The sequence below is a fragment of the Musa acuminata genome, chromosome BXJ2-6, assembly GCF_036884655.1.
Source record: "Musa acuminata AAA Group cultivar baxijiao chromosome BXJ2-6, Cavendish_Baxijiao_AAA, whole genome shotgun sequence".
Lineage (NCBI taxonomy): Eukaryota > Viridiplantae > Streptophyta > Magnoliopsida > Zingiberales > Musaceae > Musa > Musa acuminata.
Genome location: NC_088343.1, coordinates 15,675,001 through 15,689,395, shown reverse-complemented (window position 1 = coordinate 15,689,395; position 14,395 = coordinate 15,675,001). Strand labels below are relative to the sequence as shown.

At 35.3% G+C, this 14,395-nt stretch overlaps 2 protein-coding genes and 1 non-coding gene across 3 annotated transcripts; 2 read left to right on the top strand and 1 right to left on the bottom strand.

The window, feature by feature from the left end:
* The first annotated feature begins 4,626 nt into the window (after positions 1–4,626).
* On the top strand, positions 4,627–4,699 carry TRNAR-ACG (transfer RNA arginine (anticodon ACG)). Its single transcript has one exon. It is a non-coding gene; the product is annotated as a tRNA-Arg (tRNA).
* Positions 4,700–6,972: 2,273 nt separating this feature from the next.
* Positions 6,973–7,722, bottom strand: LOC135613885 (triacylglycerol lipase 2-like). Its single transcript, XM_065110900.1, has 3 exons — positions 7,656–7,722; positions 7,392–7,491; positions 6,973–7,294 (listed from the first exon to the last, which is right to left on the bottom strand). Exons 1-3 carry the CDS (start codon positions 7,720–7,722, stop codon positions 6,973–6,975), a joined length of 489 nt encoding a protein of 162 aa, XP_064966972.1.
* Positions 7,723–8,169: 447 nt separating this feature from the next.
* Positions 8,170–10,361, top strand: LOC103988596 (triacylglycerol lipase 2-like). The gene is made up of 9 exons (XM_065110899.1): positions 8,170–8,349; positions 8,436–8,546; positions 8,664–8,804; positions 8,890–9,000; positions 9,143–9,286; positions 9,413–9,453; positions 9,598–9,677; positions 9,842–9,937; positions 10,039–10,361. Exons 1-9 carry the CDS (start codon positions 8,170–8,172, stop codon positions 10,359–10,361), a joined length of 1,227 nt encoding a protein of 408 aa, XP_064966971.1.
* Positions 10,362–14,395: the final 4,034 nt, after the last annotated feature.

The window sequence follows — 14,395 nt, the reverse complement described above, 5'->3', positions numbered from 1 at the left end:
TAACAACCTTAAACCCTTAATGTTAAGATGTTTATATCTTAAATGTCATAAATTAGACTCATTCTTTTAAGTTACGACAAGCGTATGCCTTTCAATATTTGACAAAGTGGCAACATCTTGTTTTGCGTCATGCAAACATTTATTGTAATCAAACCAGATTTTTTATCTTTAATAATGCATGAACTATCATCAAATATAACTGAATATCCATCATCTATCAATTATCCAACACTCAATAAGTTATGTGATAAAGTAAGAACAAAGAAAACATTATCAAGGTATTTTACCTTTCCTTGATTTGTCTTCACCTCAATTGTTCCTTTTCCTTCCACTTGGATTTACTTGTTATCTCCGATTTTCCTCCACATAGCTTGCTTGCTTTTCTTTTTTCCAGCAATATATCTTAATTTTCTTTATAAACTTTTTTCCAGCAATTTTTGTATTCTTTTGAAGTAGAAGACTCTCCCTTAACCTGAAATGCTTTTTCTCATTTTTTTCAAGTGACCTGTTCAACCTTGCTTCATGTGCTTGCAAGGAACCCATTAGTTCATCAAATAAATATGTAGATAAATCTTTTGATTCCTTAATTGTGATAATACATGATCAAATTTCAGAGTTAAACTTCTCAAAACTTTTACAATAATTATATGATCAAAAAGATATTCACCATAATATTTCATTTGACTAACAATTTAAATCACTCGAAAAAGAAAATCTTGAACCGATTCATTGCTTTTCATGAACAAAATTTCAAACTCTTGATAGAGGATTTGAAGTTTTACCATAATCACCCTTGATGAGCCTTGAAATTCATTTTAAAGTATTAACTAAACTTGCTTTGAGGTTATTGCTACTGTAATTCTCGAGAAAATTATCTCGTGTACAGCTTGTTGAAAGAAGAACAATGCCTTTTAGTCCTTCTTTCTATTCTCCCTTAGCTTGATTTCGTCATCTGGATCCGAATATTTATTCTTTATTAAGTCTCAAAAATCTTGAGACTTGAATAAAGTCTTCATCTTGATACTCCAAAATTCATAGCATTTGTCAGAGAAGATGGGAATAAGGGGTTGAGACATAGAATTACCATTGTAAGCCATAATGCCTAGTTCAAATTAAAACTAGGCTATGATACCACAAATATTAGGAATGGAGAAGTAAGGAAAAAATAGAATACTATGATGTAAATAAAAGAATCCTTTCAATTCAAGAAAAGCGATATAGTATTTAAAACAAAAGAATTGATAAGAATACTTACAAGATATTCTCAAGTACACTCTCTATATCATTTACTTCATGAACTATGATCCTATTTATAAGACCTAGTTCTATATTATTTACTTCATGAACTATGGTCCTATTTATAAGACTTAGTAGTAACTACCTCTCACTCTCCATATCACCGATGATTGAGATAGTTATTGAAACCACCTTATAACTATTAGATGATTGAGGTAGTTATTGAAACCACCCTATAATTACTAGATCATGATAACTACTAGATCACGATAACTACTAGATCATGATGTGTGATCTTCGCTACTTGTTATTGTTATCACCTTTCACAACTACATGTAACAATACAACAAGTTGAACTAAATTTAAACTCTTCACCTCTAATGTATAACGACGTGACGTTTAAAAAGGCCCGCGTAACATATTATTAGGCAAATTCATGCTAACATAATAGAAGAACATTGAGATCACAGAAAATGTCACAAGAGATTGTGTCCTCCAAATTAAAATAAAAGAATACTATTGGTAATGGATAACGTTTGACTCTTTAATTTTAACAGTGAACCATTAGTTTCTTTTTATTCAAAACTTTTTATTGTTGATAGGGTGATGATATTCCTACCCAATCGTACGCGTGGCAGCCATGTTATTAGAGAAAAAGACTTGAAATATGTCATGTCAGTTGAATCCAAATATTTTTTATTTGTTAAAAATAATTTCCTAACCACAAGACCAACTATATAACATCGCTTCGGACACTGTTACGATCGATTTCCTTTTACATCATGTAACTCATCTTGAGAATTTGACTTGGTCATCCGGAGAGGTTACGTCGAAAATCCCATCCAACATTGATCATTTGCTATTCGGAATTACCTTGGACATTCAGGCGAGATCAAGGCTCCCAGCAAAGGCTGAGTCAGAACCGAGGTGAGCTAGTTAACAATTCAAAGCCTTTCATCAAAACTTTTTCTTATCATTTTATTGCTAAAAGAAGGCTCGACGTGTCGCTAGAACACTACTCGATATACACTTGAAACGAATGACCCAATAAGGATGCTTTGATCCCCAACAATAGCACCTTTGCCTATTGTCGGCCAACCATCAATATTTTCTTTTGTCAGAACTTCTCTCGAAGGTTGTTCAATAATCGTAGTCTCTCTTCGTTATTTTGGGATGGCAACTCACATGATCATGTCTATAGAGGTTTTCCTTAGCATGGCACGAGTCGAACTAGTTAACGATTCGAAGCCTTTCATCAAAACTTTTTCCTATCATTTTGGCCGAGCACAAATCCTAAAGTGTTTTATATATCATCGGCGCAATTAGTTCAATCACTATGAATATAAGAATACAACTTCAAATTTTTTACCAACGCATAATAGACGTCATAATTGAAAATTCTCTTAGTGTATCTAATAATTATTTTAGTTGCTTCAAAATGATGCTTGCTACGACTATGCACGAATCTAGATAACAAATTAAATGCAAACATAATGTCCGTCCTAGAATGTATGAGATAAATTAAACCTCTAATTAAATTTTTATATTGTTTCTCATGAACTCCATCGTTTAACATAATTTGGCTTACAAGTTGTCACATAACACCTTTTTAACAAATCTTTAGCATATTTCTCGTAGCACCAAAAGATTTCATTTATATTTTAAATAATTTTCATTTCAAGAAAAGAATGTAACAGTGCTAATTTAATCATTTCAAATTCTAACATCACACTTTTATGAAATTCAATAAGTATATCTGATAAGTTTTTAGTATAAATCACATCATCCATATACAAACAAATGATAAAAACTTTCATACCTTGGGCTTTTATACATAAGTTGGTTCATTTAAACTTTTCTAAAACTTATATTGAAGAAAGTACTTGTCAACTGTGTCGTACTATGCTTTCGATCCTTGTTTTAAACCATATAATACTTTATCTAATTTATACATTTTATCTTCTTGTTCTCTAATTTTAAATCCTTCAGGTTGCTTTACATAAATCTCTTCTTGCAATTTTCGATTCCAGAATATAGATTTAACATCAAATTGATAAATTTGTTATTTTTTATGGATTGTCAATGCTAATACTATTCTAATTGTATCAATTCTAGTAATCCGAGAAAATATTTTTGAAAAGTCAATATGTAAAATTTGAGCATACCCATTGGCAACTAAATAAGCTTCATGTATAGCGAGTTAGTAGCATTAAATTTTGACTTTTACACCTACTTTAGTTCAATCACTTCTTTTCGTTGTTTGCAATTTGTTATTCATTTCTTTCACTCATTTTCGTTTCCTGCTACAACTTCAAAACAAGTAGATTCCAAAGTAAAACATGTAAGATCATCATATTGATATATATGTGAAAGACTATGGAATTTTCTTAGAAGTGTTTCAGTATAATTAGAATAACTTGAATTAGAATTATTAAAAATATGAGAAGATTCGATCGAGGTATTATGTATTATGTACCTTATCGACTTCTTCTCCATTATTGAAATTTCGACTGCTTTAGGGTTTTAAGCTTCTTCTTCATTAAAACTAACATTATAACTTATAATTAATTTCTTAGTTATGGGATCATAAAGTCTAAAACCTTGTATTTCATTACTATACCCTATAAATAAATATTTAATACTTTTATCATTAAGTTCTTTTTTTTCATAGGAATATGAAAATAAGCAATACAACCGAATACCTTTAAGCAACTTATCTTTCTTTTAAACGACGTATATCCATCTTTTTTTGTAATCATACTTTATAGGATATATTTTCTTGTATTATATTGATTAGAAAATGGTTTAATAAGTATACAATTATAATCGTAACTACTACCCAAAACTCTTTTGGTACTATTTTTTCTTTAATCAAACACCTAATAGTCTCAACTACAACTCCGTTCGTCCACTTTAATTTTGTTGAGGGATATAACTTGTTGTCAGTTCCCTATAAATTTAAGTATTCTTGTAAAGAATAAAGAAATATTTTAAAGTGAATTTTAATAAAACAACTACTTTGAATTTTTACAACAAAGAACAGAAATGTCAAGTCATTTATTTTAATCACATATTATTATAGTATCATAAGAATACTTTTTACAAAGTTTAGTTATATTATTCCACGAGATTTTTAATGAGGTTTCAAACCTTTATATCACACATAAACATATTATAGATACAAGATAACAATTATTTGACTATGAGAAAGGAAGCATTCATTGAGACTTGTAGAAGACCTCATCACCAAAAGCTAAAGGTCGATAAATAATGGCAAAATATTTGCTTGGTTTAGGATTTTTATTAACATCTTTAAAGAAAGTAAAAGTATTGGTTATCGTGTAAATTTTATAAGATATTATATTATATTTAAAGAATATTTACATCTACGACTCTGTGGCCCAATGGATAAGGCGCTGGTCTACGGAACCAGAGATTCTGGGTTCGATCCCCAGCAGAGTCGTGTGCAATCTAATTTTATTTTATATATTTTTTTGAGTGAAAATAGATCTATTTTTCGATTAAATTAAATATATTTTTATTTAAATAAAAGCTGGCTTCTTATCTGGCCATATAGATTCATGGTGTGGCAGCACCATGATTTGAGATGTGCAAGCAGGCCTTTCAAGGACTTCGCAGCTGCTGAGCCATAGGCCATAGGGTTTGCAAGATCTCAATGCAGCAAACTATGAGAGACAATGGACATCATCACTTCTACAAACCAACTATTCGATGCTAGTCGATCATTAGAAGCTTTTTATCAAAAATTTTTAATATTATTTTGACAGTAGAACGAGGATCGAAATATCACGGGAGCACTATTCAGTAGACGCTTCAAATGAATGAATTAACAAGGATGCTCATATCTCCATCGATAGTACTTTTGCCTTTGCCAAAACTTTATTAATGATAAAATGCATTATGCATTATTCTCAAATAGTTCTTGCCTTTTCTTTAACACTATTTTGTAAGTATCTTTCTTCTCGGATTCAAACTAAATTATATCTTGATTTAAGATTCAGGTTTGACATGAACATGGCATGTTGTAGTTGGTCTAACAAGTCATCAATCAATGGTAGTGTGTATTAGTTCTTTATTGTAATTTTGTTTAAGACATGATAGTCGATTCAAAAATGCCAACCTCCTTTCTTTGGAACCATCACGACCGGTGAGCTATTCTTAGCTGAATGACACTACTCTTGATAAGCTCAACAGCTTATCTTTAGATTTCTTCTCTTTTCATGATCGAACTCTAGTACATGCTAAGGTTCGGCAAAGGGGCATCGGACATAAGTTGGATTTTGTACTCCACTACATGCCATGGAGGAAGTATGCTGAGTTCTTCAAAGAGCTTCAAGTACTTGCTTATGAGTCGTCGTAGGCCTTCATCCTATATGGTTTTATAGGCTAATGTTTGTGTTGTTACTATAATTGATCATATGATCAAGAGCACAAACTTTTGACACATGTTCATTGGCCTCTTTGCTTGGGCGATCGTGAATAGGTCGATTGGCCATTAACTTTGATCCTTCTTGATAATAAACATATTTTCATCCTTTAGGAATATATATTGTTGGGGCCAATCGTAGTAGATGGCTTCTCGATCCTACCAATATAGACTTCTAAATATATCTTGACATATCTCATAGGGCACCATCTTATATGTCATCTCATTGATATATTCGTTAGTGATCATAATTTTGAATATGCACTATTGATTTATGCTCATTTTGACATTTTTTGGATCCAATCCGGTCGATATGGCTATTGATGAGGAGTGATCTCAAGTCCAAGTTTTTGCACTTAACTTACCAAGATTAAATTCTTTTGGATTTCAGTGTTAATGATGGCATTGATGATCTCTTGTTTTACTTGGATCTTGAAGGTGAATAATTCTCCTCAAACTTTTGGATCAAGGATTGGATTTAAATCTATAACATTTGGTCTAGTCATAAGTGATAGACTCAATTCCAAGTGTGAAACGGGTGCTAGTTTGGTTTGATCATCTTCTACGGTAACAGTCGTCTTATATCGATTCTGATTATTCTTCTTTCATTTCTTTAGGAAAAGTTTAGGATGATCCTACTAGTACTTCTCTAGTGTATGATCTATAATCTCGTAAAACAAATTATTTTGTTTTAAAGAAGAAGTAGCTTTGCCACTCTTGAGATTCTTCTTAGCTTTCTTGCATTCTCCACATTCTTCTTATTCAATTCTTTTTCTCGATCATCACTATCATCATGCTTGCTATTATGATATAGCAAGTTTTGAGGAGGCTCGGTTTAATGTTTATTTAGACATGGAGGCCAATGGTGTATTTCATTACTATTGAGTGGTCATCAAGAGAAATTCTGATTGCCACCACACTTATTGTCGGAACTCAGTGGTGTATTCTTTTACAAATCGATCCCTTTGATGGTGTAGGTAGTGTTACTTTCTTCATCTTTTTTTTTTAGACATCCCATAGGGTAAAATTCTTCTCGGATGAGGCTTTTGAATCATGTTCATGGCATAGTCATGTAGATTAAAATGGGTATCAAATTGATCTATCCATTAGTCTAATACATTAGCATTGATCGAGCAGAATATGATTTATTATATGGAGATATATGATTTATTTCTCTTTCACCTCCATTTGTACATGAATCTCCCACAGAACAGAGCACACAAAGAATGTCAAGTCAGCAGCAATCGCGTATAGTTATAATATTAAGCACTGCACTGGGAGGAAGCCCGTCAACTGTGTTTGTCGAAGAATGCGATGAGGCCGTCGTAGACGACCAGCTCGGCATTAACCCCCATCACGAAGTCCAGATGTGCGTACTCCTTCACCAGCTGAGCCACGAGCTTGTCGGCGTCATGGTTGCTGAGATCATTCAACAGCAGGTGCACGTCCTTCACGTCCGACAGATGTCCCCGCAGCCGTAGCAGAGCAGCAGCGGCAGGTGGTGTGGAATGTTCAACATATGGTACTCGGGTGGGCTGCTCTGCCCATACGCAGCCATGTTGGCCGTACTGCTCCCGTAGTCGTATTTTGTTATCACTCCACGTCTGAATGCTGTGAGGGCTCAAAGACAGGTATACAGACACTCTCTTGTGTGGAAGAAATCTAAGTAGTTCAAGTATATGATATTTTAGATTTGTATCAGACGGACTGACTCTGTGAAAAATGGACGAGTGTCCTCACGGATGTAGGCTGGAGTTCATACTTCAAGTACATGTCAACAGTGGAGTCATTGAGGCAGCAGTTTGGCCCTACATCCAAAGTGAGTGTGTGGGTGTGTGTGAAGAATAAGGAAGGAAAAGCAAATACATATGTAAATTAATTGAAGGCCACAATAATAAATACATTTATGATTAAAGTCAAATCAAACTTATGTTGCGGGCGGAATATTATCAGCGGAATAATTTGTACTTACCTGTTAATGATGCCATAAGGTCATAGCACTTCACCCCCAGCATAGCGCAGACCAACTCCAAAAACATGGTTCCGACTGCCCTGCTTATCCATTAGTAACACACTTGAATTAGAAGAGCTTTCTTTTATGTCAATGTATGGCCGGTCATGTTGATAAGGCCTCTGACGATTTTCTCAGCACACTTTCTTTTGACAACAACAAGAGGGATATGTTAGTTTATGTACCCTTTAGGATCAAATATCACATTTTCTTTTGACAACAACAAGAGGGATTTTGTCAGCACATTTTCTTTTGACAACAACAAGAGCTGTTAACACGTAGCGAGAATCACATATCACCCCCCTTCAACTGCCTGCACAGATCAACCTCGCCATCTCCTTCCTCCTCCTCCTCCGCCCTATAAGAAGGCCATGAACGAGGTCTCATCCTTCATCCACTTCCTCCTCATCCTTCTCCCCGTAAGAAGACCAATCCTTGGTGAAGGAGGTGATCTCACCTTTCGCTTACCTCCAACATGGGATTCCGTTGCATTAACTGGCGTCTCGTCATCGCCTTCGTCCTCTCCATGGGCTTCCAGGGCGAGCTGGCTGGAGCTCACGGACGACGGCAGCTGGTGCAAAGCCTCGAGGCGGCGGATGATGGGGTGTGCACCGCCGTGGTGAGCCCTCAGGGTTACGAGTGCCGAGAATATGAGGTAGCGGAGTGCAGATAAACGAGGATGGATTGATGATTTGATGCGGGCATGGCATGAATGGTTGAAGCTGGTTGCGTCCCTTGCAGGTGAAGACACAAGACGGGTACATACTGACCATGCACAGGATCCCACAAGGAAGAGGAGGCGGCAGCGCGGGCAAGAGGCAGCCTGTGCTGCTCCAACATGGAGTCCTCGCGGTACGTTTCCTTAAGCAATCTGCATGTGTAGCCGTGCATGCATGCATGCACGGTACGTTGTCTTCTTCGTCATTCTTCTTCTGATGATGATGATTGACGATTGATGAATGATGGCAGGACGGGATGACATGGCTACTGAATCCACCTCAACAATCACTGGCTTTCGTACTTGCAGACAAGGGATTCGATGTATGGATTACACACGGCAGGGGCACCAGGTGGAGCCGTCGCCATGAGTCTCTCAATACATCAGACACGGTTGGTCATCTTCTCTACGTTGCTGATTATGAAGTATTGAGCAGGTTGTTGGTATAATTAGCATCATCCTTTTGTTGTCTGGTAGGCTTATTGGGCGTGGTCATGGGATGAGTTGGCCAGCTATGATTTGCCTGCTACTGTGGGTTTCGTATTCCAGCAAACTGGGCAGAAGCTGCACTATGTCGGTCACTCCATGGTAGGAGACTTTTCTTTTAATTACTTTAATGCCAATACATATCATTCTTCCTTCCACATTGAATTACTTTGTACGTATGTATGTATGTTCTACTACTACCACCACTACTACTACTACAACTGAGTGACGTTGGATGCTACAGGGAACTCTGACAGCTCTATCAGCATTCTCTGAAGGGAAGCTGGTGGATAAGATCAAGTCAGCTGCCCTTTTGGCTCCGGTGGCCTATCTGACTTCCATGACAACTCCGATCGGAAGAGCTACAGCCACCGCATTCGCAGGAGAAGTAAGAACGAGTTCACAACACTCAATTGATTTTTCTCATCAGGGGAGTTACATCATTCATTATCTTCCTCTTTAATTTTCCGACGTCCAGAGCTGTGTCATAGCTTTCTTGCTTTTTTTCTTGCAGATGTTGGGAGCGCTTGGAGTGGCAGAATTTGATCCTAAAGGGTACATAAACTAACATATCCCTCTTGTTGTTGTCAAAAGAAAATGTGCTGACAAAATCGTCAGAGGCCTTATCAACATGACCGACCATACATTGACATAAAAGAAAGCTTTTCTAATTCAAGTGTGTTCCTAATGGATAAGCAGGGCAGTCGGAACCATGTTTTTGGAATTGGTCTGCGCTATGCCGGGGGTGAAGTGCTACGACCTTATGGCATCATTAACAGGTACGTACAAATTATTCCGCCGATAATATTCCGCCCGCAACATAAGTTTGATTTGACTTTAATCATATATGTATTTATTATTGTGGCCTTCAATTAATTTACATATGTATTTGCTTTTCCTTCCTTATTCTGCACACACACCCACACACTCACTTTGGATGCAGGGCCAAACTGCTGCCTCAATGACTCCACTGTTGACATGTTCTTGAAGTATGAACTCCAGCCTACATCCGTGAGGACACTCGTCCATTTTTCACAGAGTCAGTCCGTCTGATACAAATCTAAAATATCACATGCTTGAGCTACTTAGATTTCTTCCTCACAAGAGAGTGTATGTATACCTGTCTTTGAACCCTCACAGCATTCAGACGTGGAGTGATAACAAAATACGACTACGGGAGCAGTACGGCCAACATGGCTGCGTATGGGCAGAGCAGCCCACCCGAGTACCATATGTCCAACATTCCACACCACCTGCCGCTGATGCTCAGCTACGGCGGCGGGGACATGCTGTCGGACGTGAAGGACGTGCAGCTGCTGTTGAATGATCTCAGCAACCATGACGCCGACAAGCTCGTGGCTCAGCTGGTGAACGAGTACGCACATCTGGACTTCGTGATGGGGGTGAATGCCGAGCAGGTCGTCTACGACGGCCTCATCGCATTCTTCGACAAACACAGTTGATGGGCTTCTTCCCGGTGCAGTGCTTAATATTATAACTGTTCATAATTTATTAGGCTGTACGGAGTCTCTTCAATACTGAGAGGAAAACGTTTACAATTCTTGTCTGAAGGCTGAAATATGATTGCATTGAATTGGCGTCATGCAATATACCAAAATCGTGGAAACTGATCCAGGACATGCATTGTACGACTTTGCATAATAATAATAATAATTATTACTATTATTTTGTTGAAATTATCCAATCTATTTGAAACTCTATCATCCCCTCTCACGTTTAAAACGAGTTATAGAGAGAAATTACACAAAGGTCGATGAAATATTAGATGAAAATTATTTTAATCTTATATTTATGTTAAAATTTTAAACTGAATGATAATAAAATCTCATGAGCTTTAGTGGACATATGGATATCCATATTAAACTATAATAGAGTTGAACAAATATGATTTTAATGATGGCATAACAGATCAATTTATCAAAGATTAAGGGTTTAAGACTGCATCCAATATATCGATACCTAAAACATTAATATGATGTATTTTTATCCTCTTATATAAGATTGAGGGTTTGAACAAATATGATTAGTTAATGATTAATTAACGAATAATAATAATAATAAGTGGCATAATGGTAAATATATAATGCAACAACTTCGTAGTGTTTTGCCTGTCATTTACATAGGCTTAGACAATTTTTATTATGTGATTTTACTTAGTGTATTAAGTTATTGAATGTGAGATTTAGACGCACATTCAATTTAAATTGAATCTATTTAAATTTATGGTTTTAGCATAAGAAAAAAGATTAAGAATTTGAATCGACTGGTAAGAACTTAGATGAGTGTTTCATTTATTAAAAAACTCTTAAAATTTTGAATAAATAAATTTACTAGATTGATTAATTCATGGGAGAATCGTGACATCCACATACTTTAGAAACCATTTCTTTGATGATAATAAATGCTCCTAATAGTGACCTATGAATACGGGGTTTTATTTATTTGGCTCTGACTACATAATCACACACGTTGCTCACCGAAAAGACTTATGCAATATATCGTTTCGAGTGTGATATTGCGACGTAATCTATCTATTCGCTGACATTACTATGTACTGTTGTTGTTGAGAAAAATTATTATTATAAGATTTTTTAATCAAAATATGTTCTTATCAAAATACTAATTTATTATCAAAATAAATATTAATCAGGAAGTATAGATAGTGAAATAATGAATTAATCACAAAATAAGATATCAAATTTTTATATAAAAACCTAATATAAAAAAAAAATCATAGGACTATAGTCCACTTCAAATCTTCACTATTATCAATAATGATAATAGATTTATAATAAATCTTTATAAAATAATTAAAAAATCATAATAACATCAAGAACATAGATTTTGACTCAGCAATAACATATCATCATCATCATAGATAAATTTCATCAAAGAAAAGATTTAGATATCATCAAGTGGGTATATCAGAAAAACACATAAGAGAGAACAAATCATAAATCGACTAGGATTATAAAGCTTGTTACAAGGATTCTCTATATAAAATTTAGATCAAAATTAAATAAGTTTAACTACTTGATCATCTAGCAAAAACCTTAACACCCTATTTTCTCTCTCATCTCTCTTTTCTTTCGCTGCCATAATTTTCACGGTTTGTTCGTTAAGTTCGCACACCTCACACTGCACACGTCTCTACTTCTCTTTTTTTATTTTTTTAATAAATCATATTTGAGCTCAATGCCTAAATCGTCCTGTCCAAGCCCACCTATAGGTTAGACCCAACAATTCTCCTCATCTAGCTCATATTGTGGTTTGTACTAAGCTCATTCTTTGCCTACATACTTTAAGCTTCTCCTTAGACAAAGACTTTATCAACATGTTTGATCCATTCTCATTGATATATACTTTTTCTAAATATAATTCTTTCATCAAGCACATTACGAATCCAATAGTATCTTATGACAATATGATTAGATTTAGAATGGTAAATTAAATTCTTGAAGAGATAAATGACACTTTCACTACCATAGTAATTAGTAGATCCTTCTTATTTTAAGTTTAATTCCTATAGAAACTTTTCCATCCATAAAGTTTCCTTGTAAGATTTAGTAATTACAATATATTTTGCTTATATGATTGATAGAGCAACAAAATTATATAACATAGACTACCAAGAGACTACTCCCCCTGCAAACGTCATCAAGAATCCCAAAGTAGACTTTTTGGAATCAGTATCACCTACCATGTCTGTATTTGTGTACCATTTTAGCACAGGTTCTTTATAACCAAAACATAAACACAACTTGGAAGTACCTCTTAGATATCTTAATATCTATTTCACTACTATCCAACATTCCTTACCATGATTAAAGAGAAATCGGCTAAAAACTCTAGCTGCATGACCTATATCTGACTTAGTACAAATCATAGCATATATCAAACTACCTACTGTAGATGATTAAGGTACTCTAGACATTTCTTCTTCTTCTTTTTTTTTTTCACTTGTAAGACATTATCTCGAACTAAGCTTAAAATGTCCTACAAGTGGAGAACAAATTATTTTGGCTTTACTGAATCTTTTAAGAACCTTATCAATGTAAAGCGTGTTTAGTTTGACTAATCTTTGATAGTTTTTTAGCTATCTATATTAAATCTTTTTAGCAAATCTAAAGTATATTTAGTTTGACTAATAAAGATGCCATTGCTTAGTTGTTTAATTTAGAAACTTAAAAAGAAGATTAATTCTCTCATCAAACTCATTTCAAATTCAAGACTAATAGTTTTAACAAAAGATTCACAAAGAGGTTTGTTTGTAGAACCGAAGATAATATCATCAACATAAATCTGAACAATGAGAAAATTATTTTTAAAATTTTTGATAAATAATGTAGTATCGACCTTGCCTTTAGAGAAATTATTTTCAATAAGAAAAGAACTAAGTCTCTTATACCAAGCCTTTGGGGCTTGTTTTAGATCATAGAGAGCTTTAGTTAATTTAAACACATGATTAGGGAGACTATTATTTTCAAATTCGGGAGGTTGTTCAACATAAACTTCTTCGAAAATAAAGCCATTAAGAAAAGCACTTTTACCATCCATTTGAAACAACTTAAAATTATTACTACTAGCATAGGCAAGGAGCATCCTTATGGCTTCTAATCGAGTCACAGGAGCGAAGGTTTCTTCGTAATCGAAACATTCTTCTTGAAACCTTTGGCCACTAATCTAGCCTTGTTTCTAACCATGATACCAGATTCATCTTGCTTGTTTCTAAAGACTCATTTAGTATCAATAACTAAATGGTCATTTGGCCTAGGAACAAGCTTCCACACCTCATTTCTCTCAAATTGATTTAACTCATCTTGCATTACGATAATCCATGAATCATCTTTCATGGCTTCGTCAATACATTTAGGTTCAATTGGGAAGAAAAAAGCGGCGTTGACATAAACATTTTTAAGAGAAGAACGTGTTTGAACCCCTTTAGATGTGTCTCCTATGATTAGCTCCTTAGGATATGCATCTACATACTTCCAATCCTTGGGTAAGGATGTTTCAGAAGTGGATGCATCCAAGTTGCTAGTGGGAGACCGAGTCTCTTAGGCGGTGCTACCACTGGCCCTGTAGTGCCACCACCGGCTAGGAATTCTGGGTCCGAATGGGCTATTCCATTCGGCCTAATTTAGGTTTATTAAGAGCCCAGTTGGCCCCTGATTAAGTTAATGGGATCACCTTCTAATTCTAACTTAATCTACCTACTAACTATGACAATTAAGATATTATTATAGCAAAATGTGTTTCGATGCATCAATCGCTTCTTCCGACGAGCTTCCGGCGAACTTTCGGAGAACATCCGACGAACCCTTGGCGATGCTTCGGCAGACTCCCGGCAAACTCCTGGACTTCGCGACAATCCTCTTGGCGAGTTACGACGAGCTTCTTTGGCAAGCTCCTGGACTTCTCGGATTGTTCCCGCAGAACTTCCGATGACCATCTGAACTTCCAACGAACTCTCAAA

Coding starts and splice junctions, on each gene's coding strand:
- LOC135613885 (XM_065110900.1), bottom strand. CDS start 7,722: ATGTTTTTGGAGTTGGTCTGCGCTATGCTGGGGGTGAAGTGCTATGAC. Junction 7,492..7,655: donor CCTTATGGCATCATTAACAG/GTAAGTACAAAT, acceptor CTTTGGATGTAG/GGCCAAACTGCTGCCTCAAT. Junction 7,295..7,391: donor GTCCATTTTTCACAGAGTCA/GTCCGTCTGATA, acceptor GAGCCCTCACAG/CATTCAGACGTGGAGTGATA.
- LOC103988596 (XM_065110899.1), top strand. CDS start 8,170: ATGGGATTCCGTTGCATTAACTGGCGTCTCGTCATCGCCTTCGTCCTC. Junction 8,547..8,663: donor TCCAACATGGAGTCCTCGCG/GTACGTTTCCTT, acceptor GAATGATGGCAG/GACGGGATGACATGGCTACT. Junction 9,678..9,841: donor CCTTATGGCATCATTAACAG/GTACGTACAAAT, acceptor CTTTGGATGCAG/GGCCAAACTGCTGCCTCAAT.